Source organism: Mesoplodon densirostris, chromosome 15 (genome assembly GCF_025265405.1).
Source record: "Mesoplodon densirostris isolate mMesDen1 chromosome 15, mMesDen1 primary haplotype, whole genome shotgun sequence".
In the NCBI taxonomy this organism is placed as follows: domain Eukaryota; kingdom Metazoa; phylum Chordata; class Mammalia; order Artiodactyla; family Ziphiidae; genus Mesoplodon; species Mesoplodon densirostris.
In genome coordinates, this window is record NC_082675.1 from 27,135,916 (window position 1) to 27,151,785 (window position 15,870).

General features: G+C 57.6%; 1 protein-coding gene across 1 annotated transcript; it reads right to left on the reverse strand.

The window, feature by feature from the left end:
* Positions 1-12,176: 12,176 nt before the first annotated feature.
* On the reverse strand, positions 12,177-15,342 carry SLC25A1 (solute carrier family 25 member 1). The gene is made up of 9 exons (XM_060119374.1): positions 14,910-15,342; positions 14,541-14,648; positions 14,373-14,472; positions 14,149-14,287; positions 13,686-13,770; positions 13,438-13,542; positions 13,231-13,346; positions 13,079-13,152; positions 12,177-12,862 (listed from the first exon to the last, which is right to left on the reverse strand). Exons 1-9 carry the CDS (start codon positions 14,992-14,994, stop codon positions 12,748-12,750), a joined length of 927 nt encoding a protein of 308 aa, XP_059975357.1. The 5' UTR covers positions 14,995-15,342; the 3' UTR covers positions 12,177-12,747.
* Positions 15,343-15,870: the final 528 nt, after the last annotated feature.

The following is a 15,870-nucleotide window of genomic DNA, read 5'->3' on the forward strand; positions in this document are numbered from 1 at the left end:
CCCTCTGCTCCAGGCTCTCATCTCCCTAAGTACCTGCTCCATGTCCCATTTCAGCCACCAATGAACATCTCCCTGTCACCATGCCTGGGGCAGACTCAAGATCTCAAAATCCATCCCTTGCTTGGTATTCCCCACCTTGATAAATGGGTCGCCTACCCACCTATCCACCTTGGTAGATGCACCATCTCTCCACCTGTCCACCTCTGCATACACCCTATGTCTCCACCAGTCCACCTTGATAAGCGGCCCTCCTTGATAAGCGGCCCACCGTGATGCATTTCAAAGATGTCAGCAAATACTTTGACACTCCTCCCTCCAGGAGGTGAAATCTAATCCCCTCTCCTTGAACGTGGGCTGGCTTAGTGACTCGCTTCTAACCACTAGGAGGCAGCAGAAGTGACACTGTGATTTCTGAGGCCAGGTCCTACAGCTGGGTGACAGAGCTTCTCTCTCTCATCTTGGGATGCTTGTTCTCCGAGCTCAGCCACCACGCTGAGAGGAGGCGCCTGCAGCCACAAGGAGAGGACAGGCAGAGCAGTTCCCGCCAGCAGCTCCAGCTGAAGTACCAGCCAACAGCCAGTATGGAGCACCGCCAAGGGGTGAGTCAGCCTTCCGGTGGCTTCTGTCCCGGCCACCATCTACTGCAATCGCAGGAGAGGGAAAGTGAGAACGGTGAAAGGCAACAGTAGGAGGTGACTGTGGTGTCCTCAGCACTGAGTGTGAGGTGGCTATCATGGGCTCTAGGTAACCAGACGGGTCCTGGTACTGGAATGCAATGCTGCAGATACAAACCCTAAACCATGGGCACTGGCTTTGTGACCAGGCAGCCGGGGGCGGGGGGAGTGGGAAGGACCCTGCTGAGACTGACGGTGGGTCTTAGGGAAGGTGAGGAGAATGTACTGGAAGATGGAGGGAAGGAGACCCTTGTTGTGGAGTGGCAAGAAGTTTAGCAACATTGTCACCTGTCATAGAACAGGAAATAGGAAATGTACCTGGTGAGGCAGATGATGTAGCTATGGAGATGCCCAGTGGGAGTGTTGAAGGAGCTGCCTGGCTTCCTCTAGCTCCCTACAGGGGAACCTGGCGCCATCCCCCTCTCTTTATCAGATATATAATGTACAAATATTTTCTCCGATTCTGTAGGTGGTTTCTCCCTTTCTTGATGGTGTCTTTTTTTTTTTTTTTTTTTTGCGGTATGCGGGCCTCTCACTGTTGTGGCCTCCCCCGCTGCGGAGCACAGGCTCCGGACGCGCAGGCTCCGGACGCGCAGGCTCAGCGGCCATGGCTCACGGGCCCAGCCGCTCCGCGGCATATGGGATCCTCCCAGACCGGGGCACGAACCAGCATCCCCTGCATCGGCAGGCGGACTCTCAACCACTTGCGCCACCAGGGAGGCCCTTGATGGTGTCTTTTGAAGCATAAGATTTTAAGATTTTGAATAAGTTGAGTTGTTTTCTTTGGTTGCTTATACTTCTGGTGTCATTTCTAAGAAGACATTGCCAAATCCAAGATCATGAAGATTAACCCTGATGTTTTACAGTTTTATAAACTATGTTTTCTAGTTTTAGCTCTTACATTGATCCATTTTGAGTTAATTTTTGTGTATGATGTTAGGTGAGGATCCAATGTCATTCTTTTGCATTTGGATATCCAGGTGTCCCAGTCCCATCTGTTGAAAAGATTATTCTTTCCCTCCTTGAATTGTTCCCCACCCCCCAGTTGCAAATCAATTGACCATAAATGTGAGGACTTACTCCTGGATTCTGAATTCTGCTCTATCGATCTATACATTTATCCTTACTGTCTTGATTACTGTAGCTTTGCAGTCAGTTTTGAGATTGGGAAGTGTGAGCTCTTCAACTTTGTTCTTTTTTTCAACATTGATTTGGCTATTCTGGTTCCCACAAACTTTCAAGTGAATTTTAGGACCAGCTTATCAGTTTATTCGAAGAGACCAGCTGGAATTTTGATAGAGATTACATTGCATCTGTAGATCCATTTGGGGAGCCCTGCCATGTTAACAACATTAACTCTTCCAATCCATGAACATAGGATGTCTTCCATTTATTGAGATCATCTATAACTTCTTTCAGTAATGTTTGTAATTTTCAGAGTATACATTTTTTACTTCTTTAATTTATTCTTCAGTATTTTGTTCTTTTTGATACTATTATAAATGGAATGATTTTCTTAATTTCATTTTCAGATTGCTCACTGCAAGTGTATAGAAATACAATTGATTTTGTACATTGATCTTGTATCTTGCAACCTGCTGGATTTGTTTATTAATTCTAATAGTTTTTTGTGGATTCTAAAGGTTTTCTATATACAGGGTAATGTCATTTGTGAACAGAGATCTTTACTTTTTCCTTTACAACATTGGTGCCTTCTGCTTCATTTTCCTGTCTAAGTTCCCTGGCTAGAACCTCCAATAAATCACCGAACAGCAGTGGTGAGAGTGGGCACTCTCATGTTGTTCCTGCTCTTAGAGGGAAAGGATTCAGTCTTCATCATAATGTATCATGTTAGCTGTGGATTTTTTTTTATAGATGCCCTTTATCAGGTGGAGGAAGTTCCCTGCTATTTCAAGTTTGTTGAGTGTTTTATCACAAAGAAGTGTTGTACAATCCATCTGGTTTTTTCAGGAGCTAGACTAATGAACTAAATCATGGGTTTGTTAGAGACCATCACCTGCATTCTTTAAGTCTTTAGCCATGACATTCGACTCTGCTATTCTTCCTAAGAGGAAGCGTTTTTTTCATCTTGGTAGGGGGCAGTTCAGGAGCTCTCACTTACAAAATAGGTCTTACTCTAAAGATCAGAAACCACTGCGGAAGTTCTGCCAAATGTTACATATGTCTATTCCAATTATGCATTCAGAAACTGGAGAATAGCCAGTGGGTAGGTTAGGAGCCCCCCGGGGTCCCCTGTGAGATGGAGTTGGGTCAGTACTCCATTTATCACCTGCCCTCTCTATATTCCCAATCCAACGGAGAGGCCATGATGGCACATTGGGTCCCAGGGACCAGTGTTAACATGGAGCCTGTATCCAACGGCTCTGAGATGGCCTGGGTTCTCCTCTTCTCCAGCATAAAATTACCTGAGGAAAGGGACATACGTACCTTTGCAGAGGATTAGGGGCATCAAGCCTACAAACACTCTCCACAGTGTTGCCGGATCCTTCCTCACGGGAGGAGACTTCAGCAGATGAGGTCTGGGTCTGAGAACTGGCTGGAAATTGAGCAAAGGATTGTGACACTCCTTTGGGTCTGGTGATTTCAGTCTTTTGCTCTTCTATTATTTTACTTTTTAATGTGATAAAAAATACATAGCATAGAATTTACCGTTTTAACCATGCTTAAGTGTACATTCACAATGTTGTAAATCATCATTATCATTTCAAGAACTTTCCCATCATCCCAAACAGAAACCCTGTACCCATTAAATGCTAGGTCCCCATTTCCTCCTACCCTCAGCCCCTGACAACCAGGGGTTTTGGCTGAGTACCATTGCATGTATACATCACATTTTAAAATCCACTCATCCATCAGTGGACATTTGGGTTGTTCCTACCTTCTGACTATTGTGCATAGTGCTGCTGTGAACATGGGTGTACAAGTATCTGCTCGAGTCCCTGCTTTCACTTATTTAGGGTAGATACTTAGGAATGGAATTGCTGGATCGCATGATAATTGTATGTTTTACTTTTGAGAACTGCCAAACTGTTTTCCATTGCAGCAGTACCATCTTACATTCCCACCAGCAAAGCACAAGAATTCCAATCTCTCCACATTTCACCACCATTTGTTATTTTCCCTTTTTTTTTAAAAAAAGTGTAGTCATCCTAATGGATGTGAAGTGGTAGCTTATGTTTTTGTTTTGTTTTGGTATTTTGGCAGCACGTGGGATGGTTCCCCAACCAGGGATCAAACCCAGGCCTCCGCAGTGAAAACGCTGAATCCTAACCACTAGGCCACTAGGGAACTTCCCAGTAGCTTGTGGTTTTGATTTACATTTCCCTAGTGACTATTTATGTTGAGCATCTTTTCATGTGCCTATTGGCCCTTTGTAGAACATATTTTTTTGGGGGGAAATACAATCCAACCCTGCTGATTTCATGTATTAATTTATAGACCTCAATTTGATTTTGTATATACTTTAAGGCTTTCTATGTAAAGGATGATATCACATGAACATATTATCTGCTAGTGTTACTTCTCCATCTACAATCTTTATGGCTTTCATTCCTTTCTTCCTTTCTTTCTTTTGGCACAGCATGGCTTGCAGGATCTTAGTTCCCCAACCAGGGATTGAACCTGGGCCCCGGCAGTGAAAGTGCTGAGTCCTAAGCACTGGACCGCCAGGGAATTTCCAGGCTTTCATTTCTTTTTCTTGTGTTATTGAAATGTCTAGACCTCCAGTAGATCGTTGAATAAAAATTGAGAAATCAAACATCTTTGCCTTGCTTCCAGTCTTAGAGAGAAACAACTCAGTCTTTAAGCACTAAGTATGATGATAGATGTAGGTCTTTCATAGATGCAGCAAAGGTTATATTTTTCATAGATGAAGGAAAACCCATCCCCTTGATTTTCCCAGTTTCTCAAGGCTCATAGCCTGTTCCTCCATCTTCAAAGACGGCAACAGTGGGTCAAGTCTTTCTGACCATTGTATCATTCTGACCTCTTCTCCCCCCTCTTCCACTTTTAAGGACCCTAATGATTACATTGGACCCACCAGAAATAATCTCCTTATCTCAAGATGATAAACTTAATCACAATTGCAAAGTCTCTTTTGCTATGTAAGGTAACATATTCACAGATTCTGGGGCTCAGGATGTAGACATCTTCGAGGGGACCATTATTATGCCTAGCACAGTTCGATCCCTGGTCGGGGAACTAAGATCCCACGTGCCACGCAGCATGGTCAAAACAAACAAACAAAAACTAAAAAAACCCAAAAAACAAAAACACGGTATCTAGTAATTTAGATAAGCCTCAAAAGATATTTTAAATGAGTGAGCAGAGTTACACTTCTCTTAATGGTAGAGTCACTTGCTTTGGACTAATCCTCCTATGGATAACAATGATAAACTCTGAACAATATATTTTTTAAAAAACTGAAAACACTGTATATGAACAGGTAGAAACTAGAAGGAGAGTCAACACATGTACCAACACTTAGGACTTCAACATCTCTTTTTGGGGGGACACAACAGAAGCATAGGGGGACTAACCATCCCAGTTGCACACTGAGAGTCCTGCTTCCTGGGAAACTGATGAATAGGGTGACATGGGTGAGGGGTGGAGTGTTAAGCGACAAGGCATCTGGGTCCGTGGAACCCCCCCAGGGAAGCACTGGGGCAGACACAGGCTGCTTCAGTATTCAACTGTCTCGAGGAAGCAGGGACCAGCCTTTTAGTCCCTATGCCGGTCAGCCCTTGTCTGCTGTGTAGGTGGCTCCATCCAACATTCCAAGGTGAAGGCAGCTGTGCACCATTGGTCGCCAACACTCAGAGGAGCAGGATGGGTGAGCTGACCACTGAAGGGGTCCACGACACCATCCGCTGGTCCACACCCACCCACTGGTCCTCCTTGGTAAACGGCCTGCCTTTCCACCTCACCACCTAGGTAAACAACACCTAGACTTCTGTTCACCTTGGTAAATGCACACCTGTCCACCCAGGTAAGTGGCCCACCCACCCATGTGCCTCCATGACACCCACCTGCCCTCAGAGCTGCCCAAGCCTCAAAGTGCATGCAGTGCTGGACAATCCCCTACTGCCACCCCCAAATCTCACCAGTTCTGCCACCCCCTCAGTGCCAATGCAGATGCCGGCCACCTGGGCCCCCACAATGGCCTTTCTACATACTCCCTGGCCTGAGACCCTCCCCAAAGTGAGCCTGCTGTGGTGGCTCAGGTGCGCTCTGCATACAGATCCAATCACCGCACTCCCCTGCTCCAAACGCTCAGGATAAGAGGATCAGCCGCCTCATCTCCGTGCTCCCCCAGCCCCTGGACCCTGACACCTCTGTCCACCTGCCCCAGCTGGCCTCTGCCTCCTTCCCCCAGCTGCCCAGGCTCTGGGTCAGCTCCACCACTGCGCCCAGCTCGCAGCCAGCCCGGTGCTCTCAGCTCCATCGTGGGGTTCAGCGTGGTTTCTGCAGAGGGGCCTTCCCTGTGCACCCCACCTGCCCGCCGCCAGGGGTCTCAGGCCCCCTCCCCCTGCACACGCTCCCTCCACAATCCCAGTCGCTCCCGGCTGCCCTCCTTTCTGTTTCCCGGACTAAAGAACAGACCCAGCTGCTTCCAGGACTGGTCAAAGCTGGTCAGTGCCAAGAGACAGGGGCAGATGGGGGGCAGGGGCTCCGGGGGGTGAGGAGGGGCCAGAGGAGCGTCAGGGGCCAAGGGAATGGATCTGCAGGTAAGTCCTGAGGAACCACGGGCTTTGGACAGTCAGAGGCCGGAGCGCAAGGTAGGCCCAGCAAGGTCCAGGGCCAGTTTGGGGGTTAGGTCCCAGCAAGTGCGGAGGTGAGGCCAGAGGGGAGGCGGGGAGCTTGGTCCCTCGGCAGCCAGGGTGGGGGCGGGGAGGGGTCCTGGGCGCAGCTCGGGGCTGGGGAAGGCGGACTCGGGATGGAGGTGGGAAGCGGCCCCCACCCTCCCTCTCCCCGCAGCGCCCACCCGGGCCCCCTTTCCTGCCCCCTCCCCGGCGGGAAAGGCGAGGCCATCAGGATTCCCCTGATTGCTTTCTTTCATGCCGGTGCCTTTCTCAGCAGCAAACGCCAGCTAATGCCTCCTTTATCACGGAATTAGGGGATTTAGGGCCCACAGCACAAAGAGGCCCTCGATAGCAGCCGTAATCAAGGGCCAATCGGCCGATCTCGAGCGGGCCCGGGAAGAAAGCGAGCGCGGGGATTAGCGCGGCGGGGCCGAGATAGCATCGCGTGGCCGCGGGCTGAGGCCGCCGGGGAGGGCCGGCCGCGCCGCGGAGAAAGGCCGGCTTAGCCACTCGGCGCCGGGGATTCTGAAACCATTAGCGGGGATTAGCACGAGGGTTAATCTGCTTTGGCCGCTCAATTGTCAGCGGGACGCGCGCGCGGGGGACCCCTCGGTGGACCGACCGCGGTACCTCTGCAGTCCAGGCCCCGGGCTGGTCTCGGTTTCCCCAGCGGTGACTGGGCCAAGCCCGGTCCCGAGAACCAGAGGAAGGGATGAACCCTTCGGTCCATCAGGCCAACGGGTTACGCGTGCACCTGGCCCAGCAGGTGTGAGTGGAGCCTGGGTCTTGGCTGCAGCCTCCACCTCTGCCAGCCTCTGCGGGAGGTCCGGGCACAACCCCTGCCTGTCCTCAGGGACCCCTTCCCTTCTCCTGGTCGGCTCCTCCCCCATCCTGTTCCCCTCCGCACTCCACGTCTGGCTCCGTTCACCCCTTGTGGACTTGGTGCCGGCCTCCCCACTGAGCTCGGGTTCCAAAGCAAGGCACACACCCCTCCCCATCCCACAAGGCCAGGAGGCAGGTCGCAGACCAAGGGGATGCTGTTCGAGGCCAGGGAGGAGCCACTGCTTGCAGACCCTCCATCTCTCCCTTGGAATCCCATCCCAGGGTGTGGACCCCTGAGCCGGCTGACGTGATGCCACCTGCGGCCTCCCCAACCGCTTATCTTCAGCTCCCTCATTAGGTGGAACAGGGTGAGGACTGTGCAGACCTGGGCCTCCATAGATCCCAGAGAGGTCCTCTGTCTCTGCCTGGGTTTTCCCATCCGAGAAGTGAGGCTGACTGAGAGTAGGAAAGGTCCTGGCAGGAGGCCCACTGACCAGAGGTGCCACCTGTGTTTACTGCTGCCTTCTGGAGGGACATGCCCCAGGCCCCACTTCTTCTCCTGGGTTGGTAATGACAGGCTCCGGGAGTGGGGGACTTAGAGGGGTGTGCCTGCACCATATGGTTGCCCTGGCCTTCTCTTCCATGGGGATGTGCCATGGTCACCGTGCCTTACTTGAGCCCACGGCTGGAAACAGGTGGCTGGGCTGGAGATGGCCAGGCAGGCAGGACTGGGCGGCGCCATCAGTGGAGAGGCTGGTGGACCTCCTGGTCCCATCCCGCGACCCCATCTCCTTTCCCGTGGCTGAGACTGGGGACTTGGAGCAAAAAGCTGCACGGGGAGGAAGACACAGAGGTGAGCCTCAGGCAGGCGCGTCAGGAGCGCCCGTGGCAGCGTCCAGCGTGGGAGTTGGACTTTGGGGAGGGTGGGCGATGGTGGCTGCGCCGGCCAAGCGCTGACTGTTGGAGGCTGCAGACGAGGTCGGGGCACAGGCGATCCGCTCCGAGGACCTGGGTCTGACGGCAGTGAGCAGGAGGGGGCCTTCAGATTGCGGGCCGAGCGCATGCGCGGGCCTGCGCCGGCCGGGCGTGCAGTGACGCCATCAGCGCGCGCCGCACGAATTCCGGGCGTGAGCAGCGCCGCTCCCGTCATCCTCGGCTGCTCTCTCTGTGAGGTCAGGCCCCGAGCTCCCTGCCGGCGTCGCGGGTTCCCGCCCCGGCGAGTTCGGTTCCTCCCTCACGAGCGGGTCCGGAAAGCTTCCTGAGTGTCTCCGGATTTCCGAGGCTGGGAACTGAGTCGCCCTGAAGGTCTGCGGCCTTTAGCTGACGGCACGCGGGCACAGCCTCTCCCCGCGCTCCGGCCCCGGTCGCGGATGTTTCTTTATCTCCCCGATCACAGCCCTGGGTCGGGGGGTGTTCCCCCGGGCCGCGAGGATAGTGGGCTGGAGGCGGGGCTCCAGGATGCGGTCAGCCTGGAGGGCCGCCAGGGGCAGACAGGCCTGTTGGCCCGAGAGCTTGGGCCCTAGACCGCTTTTCGGGGGGTTGGGCGGCAGGCCACTGCCGGCTGCTGAGCAGGGGCGCTGGGATGCCCCGTCTCTGGAGGTCACTTGGGAGATGACAGTCCTGTGGCCAAGTGGGGCCACCGGGCCAGGCCCAGCCAATGGAGGAATAAGTGGGAGTGGCTGGCCAGGCCGAGGAAACAAAAGTGACAACAGTTGGGGAGTGTCAGGGGTCAGGGCTTAGACCAATCTGAGCAGAGGGGAGGTTACTCTTAGGGATATTCGCCAGATGGGCGTGGGAAGAGGGGAGCTACAAGGCCACACCAGGGGCCACCATGTTTTCCATGGGTCACCCGCTCTGTTGGCCTAGGCTACGTTTGTCCACGATCCTAGGTGTTCTCTGTGGTCCTCCCATTGTCCTTTTCGGCTAGTTCTCCGCTGTGCCTGCATCTCTCTCCTTGGCTCTGTTGCCAGATCTTAAGGAGTCAGGAGATCCTCAGACCCCCCCGATTCTGTGCCTTATACAAAGGATCCTGGTCCAGGGAATCTGAGAACACGTAGGAAGTAGAATGTCAGTGAGGAAAATACTCTGGCATCCTCAGCTCAGACTGTGTTTGCTGTGAAGGCTGAGGGCACAACCCGAAAAACAGATTTCTCTTTGTTGGCTAAAAGGAGAGAGACCCATTTGTCAGGAGTGACTGTGTGTGTGTGTGTACTAAGCTCTGATTGCCATTCATCACCTACACAAGGACATGGAAAAACCAGAGAACGCCTGTGCAATAGTGGGTGAGGAGAGGCCTCAAGGAAGTGGGGGCGGGGGGCCCTGGAGGGCAACTGCCTGAGGGCCTCTGTGATGGGGCTGGAGGTTGGCCAAGCCCTGTCCCAGGAGTGGCCACCACCTCACCCTTTGCTCCCTTGGCCTGTGTCTGAGGCCATTGTCCAGGGCACATTTTGTGATGATCCCAGGCTCAAGATGATGCCAGATGGTGAAGGCTGCCGGAGGCTGAGTGGCTTCCAGCTGGGCACAGAGGCTCTGGCTGTGGGCAGCATATGGTGACCTGGAGTCTCCATGCTCAGCTCACATCTCTCCTCTGATATGCAGACCCAGTCACCTCCTGGTGTTCTCCCTGGCCCTGGCCTGTGTGTCCAGGTTGGTGGGGGATCACACTGGAAGTTGATTCTTTCGCCTCCCGACTGCTCAAACATCTGCCCACGTCATTCTGCCCCTTTGCCCTAATGCTGCAAAGGCAAGTTCCCCTGCCATCGGCCTCCTCCCTACAGCCTTCAAGATCTTGGTTAAATGCAGCTGGGCTCCCTCCAGGCATCTGCCTGCCTCTCTAGCCACTCTCCACCTGCTCACTTCCCTCCAGCCTTGCTGGTCTTCTCTCAGCTCAGAGACCCTGCCCCTCCCCCTCCCCTCCTCCCCTCCACCCCTCCCTCAGGTCTCAGTTCCAGGAACTGAGGCTGCTCCAGCTATGTCGGGGCCAGGGTGGGGGACCAGTGGTCCAGTGGGGCTGGTGGATTCTCCAGGCTCACAGCCCCAGGGGACACAGGCCCAGCTCAACCAACTTTTCTGGCTGGGCTACCTGCTGTCCACCTTGTGCTGTGTGGCACAAGAGAGGGGTCCCTGCCCCTCCTGGGTACAGGTCCCCATGCCCTTCTTTCAGTTCAGTGTAGCCTGTCCCCTTCCTCCTCGTGAAAGGTGATGGGGACAGGACTCAAGGTGCAGCCAGTGAGCAGACGCCATTCCTAGAGGTCAGAATTCCAGGACACTTAAGTCCCCTCAGGGCCCAGCTCCTGGGCTCTGCCCGCTCTATAACTACCTGGGACCCTGGGGCACTGCCAGCAGTCTCCCATGAGGGTTCACTCTGTGCAAAGCATTGTTCTAAGTGCCTTACAGACATGATATCATTCCAACCTCATAGTCCACTGGAGTGGGTTCTTGTGTCACCTCACTTCACAGGTTGGGAAATGAAGATTAGGTGGCTTGCCTCAGCCTGTGAACAGGCAAGCTTTGCTGCTGGGCCCTTTCTCCTGCATCTCCTGTGAGCACTGAGGGCACACACACAGCCTGGCCCTTCAAAACCACATTCCCTTGCACCCTCAAGCCCACCCTCGGCCCCCAGATCTGCCCCAGACACCAGGTGCTGTGTGAGGTTGCTGGGGTGGGGAACTCTCTCCCAGAAGGAGCAGCTCCAGGAATGGGACCTGCTTGCTGGGAGTCTCCTGCGGGCAGGTAATTTCCCAGTCTGAGCTAAGCCCTTTGTGTGGCTTTTGCCCTGTAGTCCCTTGGACAGGAAGGTCCTTCGCCCCCTCACAGCCTGGGGCACTGGCTTATCCCATCCTGTTCACACCTCCTCCACCTGGCTTGTGGGTGGTGGTTCCCAGCCAGATCTGGGCCACAGGGGCCCTCCAGTTCAGGGTTCTTTGGCCCCCATGCTGGGCTGGGCTCCCAGCTGGGCCCCGGGATAGGGGGTCTTCAGCAAGAGGGACACCTTCCTGAGGTTGTGCTGTGGGGTGAGGGCTCTAAGTGCCCACCCCTTCCTGCCCCAGGGCTGCTACCTCCCAGACTAAGTGAAGGATTAAGAAAGGACCTCCTGGACTTCCCTGGTGGCGCTGTGGTTAAGAATCCGCCTGCCAATGCAGGAGACATGGGTTTGAGCCCTGGTCCGGGAAGACCCCACATGCCGCAGAGCAACTAAGCCTGTGCGCCACAACTACTGAGCCTGCGCCCTAGAGCCCACGAGCCACAAGTACTGAGCCCGCATGCCGCAACTACTGAAGCCTGCGCGCCTAGAGCCTGTGCTCCACGAGAAACCACTGCAATGAGAAGCCCGTGCACTGCAACAAAGAGTAGCCCCGCTCCCCGCAACTGGAGAAAGCCCACACGCAGCAATGAAGACCCAACGCAGCCAAAAAAAAACCCAAAGGACCTCCTGCTCAGAGTCTCAGGGGACCAAAAGTTGGTCACCCCAAAGCAGTGCCCCTCGAGCAGACCATCACAGGGAAACCATGAGGGGGTAAGCTGGGCTGGGCCACAGGCTGCAGGACAGACAAGAGCCCGAGAGCACTGTCTCCAGGCGCAGCCACCAACGTGGGGCAGCTCTCCTCTGCCCACTCAATGTTGCCTGCCAGGTGACCCTGCAGGATCTTGCCCGCAGGCCACAGGCAAGGCCTGGATGGAGGCCAGATGTTCCTTGGCCTGGTGCCAGGCCTCCCAAGGGGCTAACACTGTGGCCACAGCTCGCTTGCCCACCAGCCTGCCTGGCCCCAACAGTGTCCTCGGGTGAGGAGTGGGCCTGCCCTTGGCAGAGGCGTGGCCACCACTGCCCACCCACAGATGGGCTGACACAGGGACAGGAGGCTGTTAACAGGATCCAGTTTATTCTGCCTTGGAAGGGTGGTCCTGAGAGTGGCAGGTGCCACCCTGTCCTGGGCGGAGGGAGGGCCCAAGGGCTGGTTAAGGCCAGTGGCGGGAGAAGCGGGGGGTACGTAGCCCCTGGAATGCACTGAGGCCAGGCTGAGGCCCGGAGGCAGCTGTGGTAGGCCGGGGTGATGCCCCTGCTGCCCAGGGTGGAAGGCACCGGGCTGGGACCAGGCCATGGCTACAGGGCCGTGACCCAGGCCACACAGGCACCCCGGGAAGTGGGGCACAGGGTCACAGGACACGAAACATGAAACACAGGCATACGAGTAAGCACGTGGACAAGTGGGCACAGATTCACAGGCCAGAGGAACACCCGGTCTCAGCTGAACACATGGACACCATGGTGATGTCATACAGACCACAGGGGACACATGGACTTGACGGCCACAGGGGACAGCCCTGGGCCATGGACTGTACGGGGGAAGGGGAAGGGGGCCTTTTGGCACGACTGCACTGGAATTGTGAGAAGGGGGCGCTGGGGGCAGCCCATGCGCAGACCCCAGGGCTCAGTCCGTCTTCCACACTTTGTTGAGCAGCTTCACCACCTCGTCGTAGATGACGAACACGATGGCCACGTCCAGGCACACCCGGCCCAGGCGTGGGACGGTGCCCTTGTAGAACCTGAGGGGAGAGGGTGAAGAGAAGATGAAGCCAGCGTGTCTGGGAAGTGCGGGTGGGTCCAGAGATCGGAGGGAGGAGCAAGAGCAGAAAGAGCAGACTCCCTGGAGACAGGACAAGGGGAGGGCCTGGGGTGGGTGGACAGGAGGTGGGGTGTGGCCCAGGTGGAAGGCGGGGGGCCTGGGGTGGAGACGGCAGCACTGCCCCTCCCCCACTCACGCCTTGGGCCCCTCGTTCCTCAGGATCTGCAGGCCGCAGTCCCACGTGTTGCGGTACTTGTGCGCCTCCAGGCCCTGCAGAACACCAGCAGCTGCGGGATTCAGCAGCCAGTCCCACCCCTTCCCGGCCCCGCCCCCGGCCCCCGCCCCGACCTGCATCCGGGTCTTGATCACGTCCAGAGGAGTGTTCCCGAAGACACTGGCTGCGCCCGCGATGGCTCCAAACACACCAGTGATGAGCGGGTTCATGGGCTTGCTGGGGTTGTCCCCTGGATGGGCGTGAGGGCTGCGGTCAGAAGGGGACGGAGGACAAGGGCTGGATTCCAGGCCTGGAGGTAGGGTCTAGGGGAACAGACGCACCTCGGTACCAGTTGCGCAAGGAGGTCATGACGAAGAAGCGAATGGCCTGGTTGGATCCCTGCTTCAGCACGGTGGCCGTGAGGCCCTGGTATGTTCCCTTCAGCCCTGGGGCGGGCAGGCACTGTGGTCACACTGACGCCTCCAGGCCCCGGCCCGAAGGAGCGCCAAGGCAGGAAGGGGAGGTGCCAGTCCTTTCCAGCCGGACCCAGGTCCCTAACCCCACCTGAGGGTAAGGCTGAGTGGCTCACCTTGTTCCCGCACAATCTCCCTGACCCCGTGGAAGAATCCTCTGTATTTGGGGCTGGGGGAGGTCTGGTCATGGATGAACTTCACCTGAGAAAGAGGGAAGCAAAGGCGCTGGCTCCCAAGGGTCAGGGCAAGGGCACACCTGGCCTCTGAGACACGTGGCCCCAGGATCAAGAGGGCCGCCTTACCGAGGAGCCTCCGCCGTCATGTCTGCTGGTTTTTCCCACAACTTAGGCAGCAAACACGTGTTACCTTATGGTTCGTGCTCGTAAGTTTTTTAAGACCTTGTCTTCCCACTGCCTCCAGAATAGAGTCCAGTCCACAGAAGGCTCTTCCAGCGGGCCTCCTGCTCCAGGCTCCCCAGGCAGACCCCTGCCCACCTTGATGGTCTCCACCTGGCACAAGACCACTACCCTGGACACCCCAGCACTCTCTCACGCCTGTCCCCTACCGAGACCTGCCCACCTTGATGGTCTCCATGGGGCACACGACCACCACGGCCTCGGCCACACCAGCGCCCAGGCCGCACAGCAGCCCGCGCGTGCTGTCCAGCCGTCCCTGGGCGTCCCGCATGTGGTTGCTGAGAAACTCGAACATCCCGAACCTGGGGTGGGAGGCAGAGGCATGAGAGGGGCCGCCGCGGGGCCGGGACTCCCTCCCGCGGCCCCGGGGCCCCGAGCCCGCCTCACCTGACGGCCGCCTTCGGAATGGAGCCGTAGAGCAGGGAGCTGAGGCCGCGGTACAGGCCCAGGACGCCATGGTTGCGGACCGTCTGCCGCACGCAGTCCCCTGGGGGAGGGGGCGGTCAGCGACCCCACCCGCCGGCCTGCCCACCCCCGCCGGCCGCCCCCACTCACCGATGCCCCGGTAGCGCGGCGGGTGCGAGCGCTCGTCCAGCTGTAGCTGCGTCTTCACATACTCGGTGGGGAAGGTGATGCAGATTTCGATGCCACCCGCCAGGCCGCCTGCGGGGAAGGACCGAGACCCGGACCGCGCTGAGACCCCTCCCCCTCCCTGCCGGCGTGCCCCTCCCCCTCCCCCGCCCGGACTTTGCCCGCCGCCCGGGAGCCGGGCCCACGCCCCTCCCGCGGTCCTAGCGGGGCGCCCGGGGGGACACGCGGAGTGGCCGGGGCCCGCCCGGAAGCGCGGCAAAGCCGGTGTCCCGGGCCCACCCGGAAACGCGGCGGGGTCGGGTGGGGGTCGGGGTCCGCGTGCGCGTGCCCCACCTGCCAGGATCGCCTTCCCCGGGTGCGTGAGTGCGGCCTTTCCAGGCGCGGGCGCGCCGGCCGCGAGAGCGCGGGGCGCGGGCATGGCGGGCGGGGTGGGGGGCCCGGCGGCGGCCTCGGGTCCGAGCTCCTGCGCTCGGTCGTGGCGGCGGCGGCGGCGCCGGTTATGGGCCGGGGCGGGGCGGCCGCGTCGCTCCGGGGCTCCGCCCTGCGTAGTCCGAGCCCGGCCCTGCCCCCGGGCCGCCCGGAGCCCGCGGGAAACTAAGGCCGGGTGGGCCGGCGGCCCAGCCAATGACCGCGCGGGCCCGACTAGGCACCGCCCCCGGGGCGCGTGGGGCCGCCCCCTCCCTACCGGGAGGGCGGGGCCGCCCCGCACCCAACGCGCTGCGAGGCCGCCGCGGGATTCCAGGCTCCGGGCGGCGCACACGGTGGGGAGAAGACCCCTGACAATCCCTGCTCACCGCCCTCCCCCCCACAAGAGTCTCCGCAGCTCTACGGGCCCCTTCCGTCCACGCCAGCACCGGCGGGGAAGCTCGGCCCGGATAAACAGACTTTCATTTAATGTGCGAGTTACATGTTCTGTCCAGCGGGTCCGCGAAGTGGCCCGGGGGGTGGGGGCAGCTCTGCTAGCGCGGAGTGGACTGGGCGCCGTTCCCCTGCGCCTGGGAGTACTTGCGCTCGACTCCCCAAGAGTGTAGGCTCCATCCAGCCTGAGGGCCCGGAGGTCGGAGTCCACCTCCTGCACGGCGGGCCGCAGCGGTTGCCTCGGGCAGTCAGTGGCCGCCCCCGGCTCCGGGCGGCTCAGAGGCTGCCATCACTGGGCTCCAGCAAAATAAATGATGTCCAGGCGTCCCGCCTCCCGTGGGTTCTCTGCGCTTCTGGGGTGACGCGCTCCTTGGGGAGGTCAGTGACCCGTAGAGGGTGCTGCACCCGGCGCCCTCCCCGCAGAAGCTGCACAAGG

Coding starts and splice junctions, on each gene's coding strand:
- SLC25A1 (XM_060119374.1), bottom strand. CDS start 14,994: ATGCCCGCGCCCCGCGCTCTCGCGGCCGGCGCGCCCGCGCCTGGAAAG. Junction 14,473..14,540: donor GCCGCGCTACCGGGGCATCG/GTGAGTGGGGGC, acceptor CCCCTCCCCCAG/GGGACTGCGTGCGGCAGACG. Junction 12,863..13,078: donor AGGAACGAGGGGCCCAAGGC/GTGAGTGGGGGA, acceptor CTCTCCCCTCAG/GTTCTACAAGGGCACCGTCC.